Raw genomic sequence first — 18412 nt, 5'->3', positions numbered from 1 at the left:
GGTGCTGGGAATGCCAGGTTGCTGCTTTTAGCTGTGCCGGCTTATATGGGCTTAAGGTGTTTGTGGGGTTACCGACCCTTTGTAGGGTTTTAGAGGTAAGTTTGGTGGGGCTAAGCTTACGAGCTTAGCTTTTTTTCCAGAAGAGGCAGATTCTGTTTCTGTCCTTGAGTTAGGAGTATGGTGCTGCGTTCGGCTCTGGCGGGGGGAGGAAGGCAGGGATGCTGCTGTGGGATTAAGCGGTAGGGGAACAGGAGATAGCAGGAGGGGAGCCAGCAGGCAGCACCTGTACTGGTGCTGTACTGAGCACTCCGTTCTCAGCTGGAGTTATGAAGTTTCCTGTACTCGGACTACCTGGAGACTTTTATTTTGTTCCCTTGTGGCTGTGTTACCTGTAGGACACTGTAGGTGACAGAGACATCTGGTGGGCCCCTGCCTCCGGCAGGCAGCAGGGTAGGTGTGTAGGGGGGGTACGGCCAGACGCAGGAGGAAATGCCTCGCTTCCCTGCGCACCAGTGCCTGCCGTGATGGAGAAGCGATGGCACACCGGGTGGCACCTGGTGCCGGGGCTCGCCTCCTGAGACTTGCTGTGGTCATCACCTTCCCGGGAAGGGGCTGCTTTGAAGGGAGGGTTGTGAAACGGGGTGAAGAAAACGCAGCGGGGTGGTCAGACTGCTTTTACCCTTTTGATTCCTTGTGTTTATACTTTATTATAGTGCATCAGACCATTGAATAACGTGGTGGGTTTTACACAACATGCCTGAATGGCAAGTGAGAAGTGGAATTGGGTGACACATTCCTACCTTACTCTCATCTGAATTTCTCCCAACAGATGTGCTCTTGTAATGTGCTTATGTTTTCTTGAAGCTGCCTTTCTAGGTGCAAGTTCTCCATCAAAAATAATTCAGGCAGCCCTACCCTGGCTGGGCTGTCATAGTACCTAGCTGTTTTTTCAAAATGTTTGATGCTTTTCTTGATAAAGCTTGCTTTGAAAGAGCCTATTCTGGGTGCTTGTGGAGATCTTTTGGGTGTTCCTTGATTCCCTCACGAATATGAAGAGCTGAGTATTTATGTAATCTGATAAGTAATTAGCACAGCAGAAATGTGCCGTTTTCATGCCAGGTCTGTGAAGATGGTAGCCTCCTTGGGAAGAGACACGAGTAGAAGTAAAAGCATAAACAGCAGTAATTGAAAATGTGGAACCTAATTTCTTCTGGATAGTACTATAAAATTACCCCAGAAGTGCCCTATGCCATTCTGTTTGTAAATTCCTCTATAAATGAGGTTCTGGGGAGCTCTTGTTATTGTTGCTTTGCAGGCTGCAGTTCAGTTAAATGTACTGTGAGGTATGAGGGGATATTTTGTTTGGTTGTTTTTGTTTTTTTAATAATAATACCATAGCTTTTCCCTGCTTTGCAGCTGGAAGAATTTTTAAATGGAAAATTGATAAATATTTGATGGCAATTAGTAGCAGCCATAACGATACCGAGGTTTCAAGCCTAAAAATACCCGTTTGAGAACAGTGGATGCAAGAACAGTATAACAGATCTGTCAAAAGACTAAGGTTTTTTCAGGTCATTGAAAGATGTTTCCTATTTTGTTTGATAAACTGTGTGTAATGAAACATGCAAATCCAGAGAAGGCTTTTTTAAGTTTAGGTAAACCAACTTTCCTGTAAGAACTTTAGCTCTCATTTGTGTTTTTGAGAGTGTAATACTAATGCAGTACTAACAAGTTTTTGTGCGATGTATTTATGTATAGTGTATATACATGTGCTTGAAGAAATGTGCAGTTGAATGATAAGATTTTTTTCTGGGTTGCAAATGATATGGACTACAGTAATTGCAATATGTAATAAACACATCTTCAAGTCTAGTAGCTTCTGCAAAACATCAGTGTTTGGGCATAAGAAGGGAAACCTCATACTGAAAGGGCTTAACAAAGATTAAGCCAGCAATGCTCAGTGCCGTATAGACACGCTATGTATTTCCAGAAAAAGCTTATGATTCTGTAGTAAATTCATAATGAAAAATTATGGAAACCTATCGGTTTGAGTTCTGAAAGAGCCTTTTTGATGAAGGAAAGGTCTGGAAGGTGGAAGGATGGGGCAGCGCTCTCCTTTCAGTTTCAGTAGTTTTAGAGTTTCTCCCATGGACCAGAGGTAATAACCCCCGTGTCACCCACACGTTCAAGTGGGGTGGATTCAGTTGCTTCATTCACCCACGCAGGGATGCAGTAGATGAGACATTATATAATCCGGTGTCCCTACCGTGCTATTTGTTTGGGCAGAAATCCCAGAAAAGGCTGCAGCCAGAAGGCATTGTTTTCCCAGCAGCGTTACCCGTTTCGTCTGTTTTCACCCACAAGGGAAGAGGCTCCAGGAATGGCCGCGCGTTTGTAGTGCATTGCACATCCGCGTTTTGAGCGGTAGCCAGGATGCTGCGCTCTCAGACTGAGCTGGAGGCGCGTTGTGGTGTACGCTCCTTGCTGCGAGAGGACCTTAATCCATCTTCAGTGGATTCAAGAAGGTTAAATGCTTGAGACCCAAATGGCTCAGTCCAGAACTGCTAACCCTAAATCTCCAGCAATTAGGAGCTAGATCCCGAGATGCTTAGAGTGACTGCCAGAGACTGAGTGCAGAGCCTTTATTGTGAGCCTTTGTGATTCGGCTTTCTGAGCTAGGATTTTTCATTCAGTAAATAACAGGACGTGAGGACAGGCATCACAAGAAAAGAAGAAAGTTCTGCCTTGTGTCTCTACCTTCAGAAGTAAGAGAGAGTTGAAGTCAAATGTCTGATCACGTTTTGAAAGCCAGCAATTCCTCTCGTGTTTGCCAGAGGAGACATAAATTCTCTAATCTCTGTGTTTCACCTTCTCCAACTGTAAAATGGGGAAGATGTATTGCTACTTTTGCGTGAGTGCTATGCTGAGCAGATATACCAATATTTAGCGATGCGCTAGTGCTGTATTGGTGCTGGGCTCTTGGAGACCCAATTGTAACAAGTGTGTCTGTAAATGTATGAGATTTCTAAGTTATGAAGTTGCAGAAGCATATGTAAAGGCAGATTTCCCTCCTGCCCAGTGAAGGAATGATATGCCTTTCATTACACGCTTGTGATTGTGTGTGTTTTATCCTTGGAGGTCATGCAACTATCTGAGATAAGTAGTGAATTAATCTTTATAAAGTACTTCTAATGTGAAAAGTGCTGCTCTGTGCAAGAGCCAAATTTAGGTGTCAGTCTTGTGATTAAAAACTTGTTTAGAACAATGAACCCACTCTTCTGGGAGATCTGAGCATCTCCAATCCCTTAAATAACCTGGATACTTAAATAATATTAACGCCACGTGGCATCCAACGTAAAAGTGTATAACACCTTGCAGGACCTGGAAATAATTTTATCTGAATTGTCATGTCTGGTAAAGCTGTTGCTCTGATTGAAGAGCTACCGCTAGTCTAGAGTATTAATTTAAAAAGAAAAGTTTGTTGGATAATGTTGCCTTTAAAAACACAGAAAAATAGTTTAAAAGCTTTATTCTCATTGAAACAGAACCTGAAGGGCCTTTTTTGTCTGTATGTTTGTTTGTTTACTTGCCTTTTTTCCTTCTTAGAACTATTTTGATGGAAAACTTTCCCCTCAAGGGAAAATGCCTTGGATTGAATACAATCACAAGAAAGTATCTGGCACTGAGTTCATTATTGACTTTTTGGAAGAGAAACTTGGAGTGAATTTAAATAAACACCTTGGTCCACACGAAAGAGCTGTTTCCAGAGCCGTGACAAAAATGGTGGAGGAGCACTTCTACTGGTAAGCTTGCATGGCAAAGCTGGCTGCGTTCTTGTGCTGTCAGATCTGCCCCTGCGCTCGTGCCTGGACGTGAATGCTTATTTTCTCTTGCAGAAAGCTTGGGTACCCAATTATTAATTTCACAACTCTCTTCACCCTAGAAAACTGCTGCTTCTTTCTGCGTACGCTAGTATGAGCCGGGGGTAGTTCCCCTGAAAAGTTGTCATGCTGTGTAAGCCAGGTAAGGAGTCAAGCCCTTTGTCTGCAGCTTTGCAGAAGGGAGCAGCAGCGGGCTCTTCCTCCGTCCTGTTTCACGTGACCTCCGTAAAGAAACAGCCTTGTTAATAAAGAGCAAAAAATCAAGATGGCTGAATACATTTGTGGTTTGGGGGCTGAATACATCTGAAATGTATTCAGATGGCTGAATACATTTGGCAGGGGAACAAATCCAGTGTTCATAGTAAATCTAGAATATTGTTTTCTTACAGTTACTGATTTTAATTATCTGGGTATGCAATTACAATATGGATTATTGCCTTTCCTGTAACACAGGATACTCCTGTTAATATGTATTGTGACAACACTGCCAGTTGATAGGATACAGTATTAGTCACAGTATCCTGAGAAGCTGAAGTATGTATATGAATAGAAAACATAAATATAATCTTGCTGGTACTTTATGCATTTTACTGACACCTTTGAAAATAATATCTGTGACTTGCCCCCCACTTTACATTCCAGTCCTTTTTAAGTGCCCTTTCCAGTCTGGATTCATAGAAGTAGCAGGTGGACGTGGCATCTTGGATGCTGCATTGGCTGCCTCAGCAGGCACAAAGCTTTTTCCCAATAGTTTGCTTTCTAAAGCAAATGCGTTTAAATCCTTGCTGTACTAAGTCTTGCATTCATGTTGCACTTTTTTTTCTTCAAAACAATGTGTGATTTAAATTGAATGCATTTACCTGCTTTTTCTTTTACCTTGTGATCAAAGATGAGCAGCAACGTGTGTACATATAGTTCTTCAAATAATTTTTAGTGTTTCCTGGGAACAATTCTAGCATTCAGTATGCAGATTTAAATGATATGGTTTAGAAGTGTAATTCCTGCCTTCCAAGAAATGTGACCTTCACCAATTATACCCATCTGCAGTGCTATAGCTTCAAAAATCTGACTCAAGAAGGGCAACGAAGCTGGTGAAGGGTCTGAAGAACAAGTCTTATGAGGAGCGGCTGAGGGAGCTGGGGTTGTTTAGCCTGGAGAAAAGGAGGCTGAGGGGAGACCTCATTGCTCTCTACAACTACCTGAAAGGAGGTTGTAGCGAGGTGGGTGTCGATCTCTTCTCCCAAGTAACTGGCAAAAGGACGAGAGGAAATGGCCTCAAGCTGCGCCAGGGGAGGTTTAGATTGGATGTGAGGAAAAATTTCTTTCCTGAAAGAGTAGTTAAACATTGGAAGAGGCTGCCCAGGGAAGTGGTTGAGTCACCATCCCTGGAATTATTTAAAAGACGGGTAGATGAGGCGCTTAGGGACATGGTTTAGTGGGCATGGTGGTGTTGTGTTGACGGTTGGACTCAATTATCTTAGCGGTCTTTTCCAACCTTAATGTTTCTATGATTCTAAGTAGCCTGCCTGTGTAGGTCTTTTTTTTTTTGTTCATTTTTCCCCCCTCGATTATTATAGCTGCCAAAGGGAAGATGAGGCCTTTTAATCCCTTAGTGCTCCATCTCCTTGCCTTAGTGTTGGTTGGTTCATGGTCCGTAGACTTAACTGCTTTAAATGTAACATTACTGATGACAAACTTATATCGCTGTTGTGTCTCAACTACAAATTGCACTTTCCTCTGTGAAGCTGTTGTCTGTCCATCCAGGCTCCCTCTGAGCTGACTCAGCACTGCTGGGCATGACACAGGGGAGCATAGGGAACAGGTATTGCCAATTCAGGCGCTGACCCAGGGGGGTGGCATTGAAATGGGTGGACAAAGCTAGACCAAGTAGGAATAGAGATGTGCATGCCTGGCAATATATCCCCGTTGCCTTTCCTGTTTAGTCACACAGCTGAGTTTCTCTAAGGCATGTATTTTTGCTGCAGTGTAGTAAAACATCCAACTGTTAAGTCTTACTGTATGTCCCTGCTGTGTGGCTGTACCAGAGGCTTGCTATGTTGGTGAGGTTACACCATGCCAGTTCTCTGTACCAGGCAAAGCCTGAGCTATGAGGCATCACCGTTGTCCTGCTGTAATTCCTGGATAACAACTTTGACCATCCTGTAGTTACACTAAAATAAAATCAGGCTTTAGCTGTGTAGGACCACCTTTCTCCCTGACAGCATTGCATCTGTGGTTGTGGGATCCCTTCACATCGGACCTTGAACCTGTCTGCTTCCCACCAGAAGCTTAGGGTTTGTTCATGGTGTCCTCAAGTCCCATGGTGAGGAATTTGTAACAGTGATCGCCTTTCTGCAAGATAAGGTTTATAAAATCGAGCCTCCAAAGCAGTGATATTAAATGTGATTCATACTGTTTCATTGCCAGCAGCATGCAAAGTAGCTTCATCATAAATAAGTGATACTGTAGTACATTTATCGAACAAAGAAGCAAAGTACATCCTGTGGTGTGCTGTCTCTGGATGGAGCTAATCCTGGTGGGTGCTCAGCATCTCCTCCTGAACTGTTTTACTTTTGCTGAGGTAATTGCTCATCTTTACCAATTAGTGCCTCTTACAGGTGAAAATTGCTGCTCTGGCTGGAGTTGAGAGCAATGCAGGGCTGTTGTGAACCTCAGCCTCCAGACACCCTGCCGCTGCCCCAGGCTGCGATGTCTGGCAGGGGTCAGGCTAAAAGACAGCAAGCGAGTGAGCGTACCTATTTTAGTGCTAATGTTAGAGCACATCTCCGAGATGCACAAGACTGATTTGGAGCTGGCACTGGAGCTCCTGCCCCTGGAGAATGCTGTAACTATTAGGTTTTTGCTATGTTTAAATCGGCAAAAGGAAAAAAGCCTGCTAACCTGTATGGGTGTTGGGCTGAGTCAGCAGGGAGGAGATGGGAGCGGACCGATTTTGTGGCTCTTGTCCCCGGTCCTGGATCTGGTGCAGACCTCTGTAATCTGCTGAAGGCTTGCCCTGGATTGCCTCCGCTGCCTGCAGTGACCTGTGGGCCCTCAGAAACCAGCGGGGCACCCACAGCCATCTTCAGGATGCATTGAGTTTTTGGTGTATCTGCAGCACGTTCGTGGGATCGGACCCCTATGTAAGACAGGCTGGAGGATGTCAGATTCTCATGTCCTTCTGGCACTGGCTTGCTGGGCTTGCTGGCACTGCCGGCATTCAAACCAGGCAGCTCCTGGTGCCTGGAGGGCTAGCAGTTGCTGCGAGGTGCTTTCTGGCACTTTAATCTCAGGAGAGGGATCTCAGGTTGGCGACATTAATGTGCTTAGAGAGAAGCTAAAGCCTTGAATATGCAGTATCTAACCCATTAGCTTGGTTTAGCTGTATTGTCAAACACAACCTTAGTGATTTATAAGTGTGTGTGTATACACACATACATATTCAACTAATTTCTCGCTTTGTCTTCCGAGAAGACCATGTAAACATCACATATATGATGAGTGCTTGAAGTGCAGGAAAAGCATGGTATGAGAATACAAATGAATCTGACTTTGGTTGGTATTCAGACTTGCCTTGTATTAAACATAAAATATGTTTATGATATAAATATGTTTAAATACATCAAGCCAATTATAAGAGAGACGTCTCTCCTGCTATTAACAATGATGAGGCTTGAATGCCACTGGCAGCCGGTCGCTCTGGGACGGCGCACAGCAGGTGGGGTTTCTGCAGCTGATTGTGGAATGAATTTGTTATAATCCTTTTGTATATCAAGAAATTCCACTCTGCACAGGTTCACATAGGAAAAATAACCCCCAGTTCACGTCCTTGTGAACACCTCCCCCTTGCCTTGATGTTCAGACAGTTTGGGGATAATCAGGCAAGCCGCTGTTGATGAGTCACTTTTTCCATCTCCTCTCCTGATTTATGCATTGAGGCCAAAGCTGCTGTTACATTTAGACTTCAGATTTGCTTTACCCCCGCAGCATTGCTCTTTAACGCATTATTGTTTTATTTATACTCTAAGATGTGTACAGGTGTGCTGGCACAAATGGGAATGTTAATGTTTCCCAAAATGCTCAGTTCAGGCCAATATTTAAAATAATTATGTCATCCTGTAAACACTAACTGTAGTTTAAAATGTATAGTTATGCTGAAGTAGGTTATGTAGACTACCTGATTTCTGGCATTTTCTAAACTTTTGTAATGTTGATAATACTCTAGTAGTCTGAGCAGAGGGATGATGGGTGGGATTAAATGCAAAGGAGCATGTTTTGATAGGAAGCACAGATTAATGAACGTTTGAATAGAATTATTTTAACAAAGTGCTTGTAAAGCCAGTTTTAAAAGTGCTTTTAACTGTCTCTCTGAATCTGAGCCTGCTTTTTTCTTTGCTTTTGCGTGCTCAGAACCATAAAATTTTAGGAGTAAACTCTGTGGTTGTCTGTTTAGCTGCCTTCATTGACCATGTAAATTTGAGACTTGGGACATGTGACAACTTTACTCATTCAAAGTGACAAGCAGATGTCTAAGATTGTGCTTGACAGTTTAGTCAAAGCAGGATTACCTAAATCCTGTGCAGTTCTGCTCTTCCTGCGTTGCTGTCCTGATCGTCAAACACTTCATCTGATCTCTGCCTCTTCCAGACCCAAAGACCTTCTGCCCCAGAGCAAGTGAGTGCTAGGGAAATGTATTTTTGCTTTAAAGTATAGGCTAATTAGCTCTGTGGGAAACCTTGTTCATCCTGTCTCATGAAATTAAAGCCATCCTGGACGTGGTTGATCATTCTTGGTGTGGTGCCAGCTCACTGGTGTGGTTGGAGTGAACAATAGCGATGACAAGTCCATAGGGCCAAGTTAGTCTTGTGTGACTGGGGTGACTTTTAAAAAATGCTGCAGCAGAGTCTCCTCTCTTCTGTTTTGTTTTGGCTTTTTTTTCTTGTTGTCCCTCTCCGTGGCCAGGCCTGTTGTCCTAAAGCAACTAAGTTGTGTTGCAGAGTTGCCGGGTGAAGCTGGTCAGGTCCATGCTGGGGAAGGAGGGTCTTTGCAGTGAGACACGCAGTAGTGCTCTCAGAGAGCAGGTTTTTCTTAGCTTATTCAAGCAATAAATAATAACTTACAGGTATAGATAGTATTTGTAATTATTTCCCAGTGTTTACATCGTGACCAGCGTTTTTCTTCCCATTCAGATCTGTACCTGCCCAAGGGACATTGTCCTTTCCCAGGCCCGTGAAACACAACTACAGAAACGTTCTGCTCTGTGGAGCGCCCTTATGCTTTCCGCTCAGTCTTCTTTCCATCCTTCTTAAATTCTGTTTTACCTTTGTTCCTGGAGCAAGGCAGCCTTGCACCACATCTTCTAGCCAAAGTTAATACTTCTGGAGTTTCAGTAGCTGTTTACTCCTGTGCTTGCTGGCTTCATGTTCCCCTTTTTGTGCTGGTGCCTCTTGCTAAATCTGGCTTTGTTTCAAACTCTGCTGTGCTGAAACCAGCCCAATGACTTGAGTTGATCCATCCATTTTGAAAAACAAGGATTGTGCAGAACACCCCCGTTTGAAGAGTGGTACTGAAGCGTGTGAAACGTCAGTGGGATGCTTTTGTCATATTAATACAGTGCAAGAGGTTGTGGAGAAATCTGTTGAGGATAAAAGCCATCAAAAACATAGCAGGTGAATTTTTGTTCTTCACTGTTCATGCATTTGCGGCAAAACCTGCACATGCCTCACTGTTACTGACTTTAATGAAATCAATTTGAGCAGAAGGCATTGCCCTGCAGTGGACAACTTCTAATAGAATTAAAATGCCTTTCACCTGCTCTTTTGGGAGCATTCTAAATTTGAGCTGTAAGTGGATTTTTTTTTTTTTCCCCACAGCTGTTACACCAAGTATTCTCCTTTTACCTCATGTTACAGTAATTCAAGTAAAGAGTCTGTGGAAACTTAGATTAGAACATTTTCATGGTGTAAACGTAGTTGTTCCCTGATGGTACTGCTGAATTCAACTTCTGTTCATGACATACAGGAGTTTGATAAAATGTACATTTAAAAAAAAAAAAAAATTCACGGGAGTTCTCCAGGAGAATACTGCTTTGGTGTTTTTCTTTTTTTCCTTTCTTGAGTTGGGCGATCCATATCAGCGCTAAGGAAATTATGTGCAATTAGAAATATGTACAATGATAAAACTAAAGTCATATTCCAAACTAAAAAAATTAAGCCCTGATCATATTGGAAATGGACACATTTGATTATTAAGTTAATATTTAATATAATTGTGTACATGACTTTGCAACTTTCAGTATTTCAACTTTTCCATCTAGCTTCACTAGTTTATCTCGTCTCCATGAGCCTGTTTTCATACGATCTCAAATATGTAAATCCACTTCAGATTTTCCAGTTTGGAAATTGCTACAAACTTAATTGGAATATGGGTATCAACTCCCTGTGTGTCTGAGAGCCTGTTGGCTTCATATGTTTGTCATGTCTACTTTGGGGTGTCTTTAGCCCTTTTTCCAACATCCCTTGAACTTGGTGACAAAAGTCGTATGGTCTTTTTGGTTTCTTCGTAATGTCAGAAGATGCTAGATATTAAAAAAGTTGATGTTTCTTTTTTCATAAGTTTCTTGAGTAGCGACAGCAACAAATCAATTTTTTGTTTGCCTACAATATTAGTAAAGAACAAAAATTCATGTAGGAAACAAAAATTTCAGCTGGTAAGACAATTTTTTATAAAAAGACCTTTCAAAATAATATATTTGCCATTCAATAAAGCTGAAATAGAGCCCGAAGTACAACAGAATCCTTTAGAAATGTCTCTCATAAAATCAACATTTTGGAGAGGCAAAAATACAGGAGAAAACTAACCCAATAACCACCACCTCTTCATTTTTTAAATTTTATTTTTAAAGGATTGTGTCATTGTTAGTTTCTGAGGGGAGCAGAGATCTTCTGAAAAATGACTGCTACAATATTTGTGTTGGGGCAAAGTTACTGCTTGGCCACGTTTCAGCAGTATAGAAAACAAGTAGAACAGGTTGGTGGGAAAGATTGGTTTCTTTGCAGGCTGTTTTGTTGTTGTTGTTTTCCCCAGGTTTGTGCAGTCAATCATCTTTAGCTAATAAATCCTTTTGGCACTGCGTTTTGTTATGCGCGTTTAGCAGAATTCTGCAGCTCTTATTTTATATTTCAATGTGATTCTCATTTTCTCTTGAAGTGAGTCATGATTTACTGAGAGAATAAGCGCTGGGCAGTCTGCGTAAGTATTGCAAAGTCAGTGTTTTTCTGCTGTCACTCTCGAGTTGCATCAGGGTCTACTCTTTACTGGAAACTACCTCTCCATCAGGGCAGTGAGCACCCAGCGTTAAGAACACTCACTGCCTAACCTTTGTGTGAGCCTTTGCAGGGCGGTGATGGGCTGTCTAGGTATTGCACCGCTATAACTTATTTTCGCATCCTTCTAGGACTTTAGCTTATTGCCAGTGGGTGGAAAATCTTCACGAGACGCAAAAGATGGTTTCACTTTTTGGCCCCTTCAGTGACTTGCTGAAGTGGATCCTCTGTCATCTGACCAAAGGGATCGTGAAGCGGGAAATGTACGGCCATGGCATTGGCCGCTTCTCGGAGGAGGAGATGTACACGCTGATGGAGAAGGACATGCGGACTCTAGCAGGCCTCCTGGGTAACGTACAGCGAGTTACGCGCGTTCTGTTTGTTCACAGCCTGCTGTCCACAGGATGAAATCGACTGCGAGTACTTCCTGGCAGCTTGATTGCGTACACAAATAATCTCATTTTGTCAGTAGGTAGAGTCCACGCTGCTGCTGCTGTCATTCAGTGCCATCCTTGCTCTGGCAGGGACAGTGTTTCTTTCCCCGCTGTTTGCTACCAAATTGCGTCTCTAGAGGGGTAAGCGGCTTTCTTCTCTGAGTACTGGGTATGTGTATCTAGAGGAGCAGAACGTGGCCTGCAATTTTGGAAGAGCATTTTGCTATGTGAATTTAGGAAAATGTAGTGTATAGTTCTGCAAATGAAATCTCTTATTTTGGGGGGGGTGTCTCATTTTTTCTTCATGGGACTCATGGCTGTTTGATAGATCGTTATGAGGCTGCCATTTGAAAACCCTTTGCAGATATTATTTTGATAAGCTGGACTTTGTTGTATTTGGTTGGTGTTAGCAGCTTTATTTATTCAAAGCTGCTAGTAGGAGATGGGTCTGTGTTGTCAAAATAGGTGGTTTTAGGCTTCTTGGTTGTCATGGGTGGATCCCATAGGGTTAGTCTTAAGGTTGATCTCACTTAGCTAGAATCACATGAGCCTCATTTCTGTTGTGTAGCTGAAGCTGAAATCTGCACTGGAGCTGTCTACACTGTGCTTCTTGCCTGCGGTCTGCTGAGAGCTAACCATATTGTGCTTCTGTGTAAAATCTGCATTTTGAGGAATTGGTTTGGGACAGATTATCGCTTCCCTTGAGCTTGTGTCTCTCTTGTGCAAGGAATCAAGAGAGATGGCACCTGTGTGGCTGCTTTGTTCCCTGTTAGGATCGCTTTAAAGAGGTGGCTGAGTGGAGGGCAGGAGGGATGCCTCCATGCCCTGTGCTCCGGAGGGAGGACATACTGCACATGCTCTAAATAGGTAAGCGTGGAATGGATGGAGGGAACAAGGTGAGGAGAGCCCAGCAGAAAGCAGAAGCTGAGTGCTTGCTGAGAAAGGGAAGGGAGATGCTTCTGGACTTCCAAGGTGTTTTGGAAAGGAAGATATTTGCAGAGCACCTTGGTGGGGCTGTGTAGAGTTTTCTGTAACTTTGGTCTCTGAAACAAACCTGCCAAGTTGCTGGATTGGGAGCAAGGTGGAAAAAAGACACATGATGCATGGGCACAATGGGCAAGGGGCATATTTTTTGACAGCACCTTCTGTCAACGCTTTCTCATGCTGCATTTTGTTCGTTAACAAAAAAAGTTACCTATTCTAGTGCCTCTTCAAAGAAAACCTGAATTTGGAGCTTAAGAGGTCCCTTTCCTTTCTGGGGAGGAAGGGAGGGAGCAGCTCATTTTAGAAGTGTGGGCACATCCGCTGCAGAGCCGTGGCCAGCTCAAGGTGCCCTCAACTGTGGGACTACCGTTGCCATAGCTTTGAGGCTGGCACTGCGTGGCTCCATGTATGTTGCAGAGAGGAATGGGGTTGGGACGGGGGCTGGAGCAAGTTCAACCTATGACCTGGGAGCTCAGCAGAGCCTCCTGGTTCTGGCTAGACAATGCTGGCAGGCTGGACGGAGCAGCAGTGGATGTGTCTGTGCTAAAGTCATCCCTGTCTGCCAAGAGTAGACGTAGCCTTCAAGAGAAAACTGAAACATGTTCCCGAGTATCTGTAAAAGTCTCTTGGTTTGCTTATTTGAAGTCTGCATCCTTCTGTCTCTGAGTCTATACTGACACTCAGATTTGTAAAGTTTTCAGTTCAAAGAGATCATTAAATCATCTAGACAGATCTCTCTGAATCAGACTGCTTGGTTGCTGTCTTGAGGCCTGTGTCTTTTTTCTGGCTGAAGTGTGTCTTTCTAAAAGGCATCCAGTTTTAATTAGGAGATTTCAGCAGGTGGAGGTGCCACCACTTTCATTAGTAATTGGTGGCAGATGTTAATCACCATCAAAATCTGACCTGTTTCAAATCGAAGTTTGTCCAATTCCAGCCTGCAGGCAGATGCTCCTCCTAGTTCTTCCTCCCTCCTTGGGTGGCCTGGGTCATCTCCTTGTGAAGGTAAAGGCTATAATCAGTCTCTTTTGTTTTTGGTGGGGAAAAATCACTGGAAATCCTCAAGTATAATGTATTTTCTTCACTATGACACATATGTTTTCAGCAGGGGTTTTATTTTTACTTCCCAGATTATTGATGAGAATGTTGTGCCTTGTGTACTTCAAAAAGCCTTGATGGGCATCTGCTGTATTCCTGTTATTCATCTGCTAATGTAGTAAAATATTGTATTTTTTTTTTTCATTTTCCCCTCTGAAACGGATGTCAGATTAGTCAGTGTGCAGTTACGTGAATCATTATATTTGCCCTTTTGATTATCAGTGTGTTTGTCTACCTTTCTACAATTGCCTTGATTTTTCATTAACACCAGCATGCTCAGGTTTTCTCCAGCCAGCTGTTTATGGTTGGGTCTAGTATCTGTGGCCTCCAGGTCGTATTCTGGGATGAGGACAGGAGGTGGGATGAGGACTTCCAGCCTGACTGGAGACTCTCCTGTTTCACAGCGGGAAGGAGAAGGCAGTCAGTCAGCCTATTGCCTGCACAAAAATCTTTGAGAGATTTCCTTCCACGTGTATGTGCCCATGTATTTTCCCAGAAGAGGAAGCAGTTGGGATTTTGGCTGTTAATTAGAGGGCAATCTTAAGAGCTTAAAAAGGATGCCTGTCATGCAGAATAGCTGCACGTATGAAACTAGCTGTCAGTCATCAGGCATATCAGATTAATTTAATGCTCCCCATTTTTTAACAGAGACCATTCACATGGGAACAAGAATAACTTTTAAATTCCAAGAGCTGCTTCCAGAGAATGATAACTTGGCAGCTGTCAGGTCTTGTGACACTCATTTTGACATTCCCAGTCACATCTTGAGTGCTTTTTTCCTTTCTGTCTCATTTCTGAGAATAATTTTTCCTTCTCCCATGTACCTATTTCCCTAACAGACTCCTCCAGATCTCTTATAAACTTGGAAATTGGAACTAATCCTCCTGTGATGGATCAGCCTGCCTGTTGGTATCATCTTGCTCTCTGTCCTGCTGTCTTTAAATCACAAATGTAATTTCCTTGTGTTGTAGTAGTTTCCTACTGCCTGGTAGTAGTGTAAGGAAGTGAGGGGAACTGGGCATATGAACTAGCAATATATTAAAAAAATACACATTTTGGTACTTACTTAAAAGATGCAAGTAAGTGAGCAGTGCCCATAAATCTGTTTAGTGCCCTCTCAGCTGTCTGCCTGCCTCAGGCTTTTGGGTAAATGGGGATTTTGAGCGGGGAGTTGCAGGGCAGCAGCTGCCTGAACCAGCTTTTGAAAAGCATTTGGCATTTTGTGGAGGGCAGGGGTGCTCAGAGCTGAAATACAGAGGTGGGACTAACCTGAACGTGCACCTCTAATGCTAGTTGAAATGCCCTGCAGCAGCCTGTGTGGGCTGTATGTGCTGCTGTGGAAGGGTGCAGGTCTCCTGCTGGCACTGTGTCTCATAGATCTGTCTCTTGCCAGGGTTTCTTGACCCAGTGCTGAAGTATCTGCTTTTGAATCATCTGGTGCATGCATCTGTAAATAGTGGAGCTGTGTGCTCTCAAATCTCCGGGTGGTACAAATTTGATCCAAGTCCAGTGTGACAAGGTGATTGCATTTCTGTTGGATTAGCCAGGGGATGCAGCGAGGTGTTTTGAGATGATTAGCACTATGGCAGCCTTGATGTGACAGGCGCTGTGTAATCTGGCATAAAACTAGACACTGAGAGATGATACCTGGTTTGTCAGAAAGTCTTCTGGAAAAATGTTGCACTGGAAGTTCTGTGAACGGATTGGAACTGGTGAAGGAAATGTGCATGGAGGCTATGTTATGTGGTGCAGGCTGACCTAAAATCAGATTTACAGTCTTATGGAACCGCAGCTCTATTTCCTCCTCTTCCCCTTTGTTTCCATGCACCTGAAGGTGCAGGTGTTGTGCCTGAGGAGCCACTCTTTGCAAAAGAGCGGGATGGTTCAGCCCTCACTCACTAGCCCACCTTAGTTGTAGCAAGATGGAAGTGGCAGTATTACTTCCCAGCACAATATCGTTATGGATCGAGTCTCAGACCCGGTTGTATGGTGCTAAATTCCTAGTGTTGGCATATGGCTGTGGTTTGGGGACCAATTTTTGAGCTGTGTTTGAGATCGAGGAATACTGATCACATAAATACTGAAAAGACACGACATTTACCCTGTACATAAGTTTTCAAACAACAGATTGATGCAGCCATGAAAGAGCTGGGGAGAGTTAACTCCATGTTAAAATTATATCTGACAGGCTAGAGGAGGTTATTGTTACTGGTTATTCCTGAGCACTGCTTTGCTACACTATAGTACAGGAGAATGACAGCATTCGTTGTACCATACTCTGGAATTTGATGCATTTTACTGCTAGACAGTTTTTTTTTAAAACTCACTCAATAACCCTAACATTTAATAACCCGCTGAATTACAGGCAGCTTATATTGGGCAGGGGAAGAATGTCCTGGGGAGATGGGATAACTGGATTTGGAGAATTCAATTACATACCACATTTCACAGTTCATAGCACTTTGGGCCAAGGCAGGGACAGTGCAACCATCTAACCCGCCCTCTGCAATACCGCATGTTTCACCTGCGTGCCCTTTGTGCGGTCTTTGCTCCAGGTCTTGTGCCTGTGATGAGGAAACAAGTTTATATGGGATGTTTCTTTGCAAACAGTGGCTTTGAAACGTGATTTTCTTCCCTATCTTAGGTAGTTATCCATCTGTTTGTGCTGTGGTGGCTACTTAGGACCATCATGGCATTGGGGTGCCCAAAGAGGTAAGCAGAATAGCGGTGTGGAGCAGACATGCCCTCCTCTGACCCAGGCCAGTCCCAAGCAGCTGCTGTTTCACTTGCCTGCCTGTGTACCTGACGTGCCTCTGTTTGGTCCCTGCCAGGTAGAAACCAGTGTTTGGGGGTGGGGGCACTGCACTGGTGGTGTGTGAGAGGAGCTGTTCACTCCTGCCCATGGCTGTGTCCTCCTCCTGGAGATGCAGGTCATTTCTGAGCAGTCGCTGCCAGTCTGACTGGTGCCTCGGTTTCAGCCTGAACAAATGGTGGGAGAGGAAAGCTTTGGGTATGACTTTCTTTTTTCGTGTGATCAGATGAGTAACCTGAAACTGGATCTGCACGCACGAGTGACACAGGGTGACCAGCTTCTTTCAGCAGGTGCATTCATGATTTCGAACCATGGTTGAACGATTATGGGTTGGCACCAAAGGAGAAAATCATGCTTTCAGGTACCTGCTGGCTGCAGAGAAGACTTTAAATGCAGTAGAACTAGCGTGGTGTTTATGCGCTGCCAGCTGTGATGAGCAGAGGAGGTTACTTGGCCAGTGGTGGCTCTGTAACTGGCCTAGTTATAGAAGTGGTGAGCACAGGGGGAGGCGCAGTAATTTTTTTTGCTGAACCCTAGCAACAGCTTTTGAACCATATTCAACATCGAATCCCTGTCTTTGAACCAGTGAACCTGTTCAGCTAAATGATTTCAGTAAAAAAAATACACTAAAGATGTAACCACGGAAATTTTTTTTCTTTTTTAATTGGGGAGAAGTGACATCCAGTTGAGAAATGCTTGCTGTTGTATTTACAGGTGACAAGAAGTACATTATGGGACCAACCGTTTCCACTGTTGATGCCACTGTCTTCGGGCATCTGGCACAGGCAATGTGGACACTACCAGGGACCCGACCAGAGAGACTAATCAAAGGTAGGAAAGCTTAAGTGATCTCTGATGAAAAACTCTTGGTGGCATTTTCCATGTTTAAACTTGGAGCACCTTGTAAGGACCTTGTTCTCCCAAATAACTAGTGATAGGACGAGAGGAAATGGCCTCAAGTTGCGCCAGGGGAGGTTTAGATTGGACGTGAGGAAAAATGTCTTCACTGAAAGAATGTTAAACATTGGAAGAGGCTGCCCAGGGAAGTCGTTGAGTCACCATCCCTGGAAGTATTTAAAAGACGGGTAAATGAGGCGCTTAGGGACATGGCTTAGTGGACGTGGTGGTGTTGGGTTGACAGTTGGACTTGATGATCTTAGAGGCCTTTTCCAACCTTAATGATTCTATGACATTTGAAGACTGCAGCAGCACTTCAACTGCATCACAGGCTGTTCTTGCCTTTGATGTAGCATTTGTATGCTGTAACGTTGTTTTCTCTTAAAATTCTTGTTTGTTTTCTCTTTAATGTTCTACGTGGTAATTGTTTCTGTTCCTGTACTTGATCTTTTCCCTGTTTAACATAGCAAAGACTGAATGCATCTAAGGAATGAATGCTGGGTAAAGTATGAGAAGACAGAAGCAGGGCCATGAGCCAAATTCTGCTGAACTGAGTAGTTTCATTGATGGTGGAACTGCAAGTGCTATTGTCCCACTGAAATTACAGCCTGTGCTGTTTCTGAAGATGCTGGGAAGGAAGAAGTCCAGCCTGACTTTGGAGTCACTGTGTTTTTGCATGAATTGGAAACCAATATACCCCTCCCCTCTGCACTTTTTTTTTACTTTTTTTCCTTGTGGGGGTGGTATAGGCATGTGAAAGTATCTTTGCATCCCTTTTCAGAATAAAACCACACAGTATGAAGAATGGGAAGAGCTAAGAAGGAAAAGGATGTGAAATAGGTGTAAAAGGAATGAATCTGACCTGTAGGTCTACTCTGTGCAAGAGAGAGCTACTAAAGCAACAGTTAGGAGGCATAGACTTGGTCATTATTAAAACTTTGAGGAAAAAAAATACTTGAGATGAGGACATAACTATTGTCTGTA

The 18412-nt window shown here is 43.5% G+C and overlaps 1 protein-coding gene across 1 annotated transcript in view; it reads left to right on the top strand.

Moving 5' to 3' along the window:
• Positions 1-18412, top strand: part of FAXC (failed axon connections homolog (Drosophila)) — a 23019-nt gene that overhangs the window by 3487 nt on the left and 1120 nt on the right. Inside the window, exons 3-5 of the mRNA XM_009320167.1 lie at positions 3607-3803; positions 11338-11555; positions 17246-17362. Coding sequence (XP_009318442.1) covers positions 3607-3803; positions 11338-11555; positions 17246-17362 — 532 coding nt within the window. The remainder of the gene's footprint in view (positions 1-3606; positions 3804-11337; positions 11556-17245; positions 17363-18412) is intronic.

The sequence above is a fragment of the Pygoscelis adeliae genome, unplaced genomic scaffold, assembly GCF_000699105.1.
Source record: "Pygoscelis adeliae isolate BGI_AS28 unplaced genomic scaffold, ASM69910v1 Scaffold41, whole genome shotgun sequence".
Taxonomy (NCBI): Eukaryota; Metazoa; Chordata; class Aves; order Sphenisciformes; family Spheniscidae; genus Pygoscelis; species Pygoscelis adeliae.
This window is presented reverse-complemented; position numbering and strand designations above follow the sequence as displayed.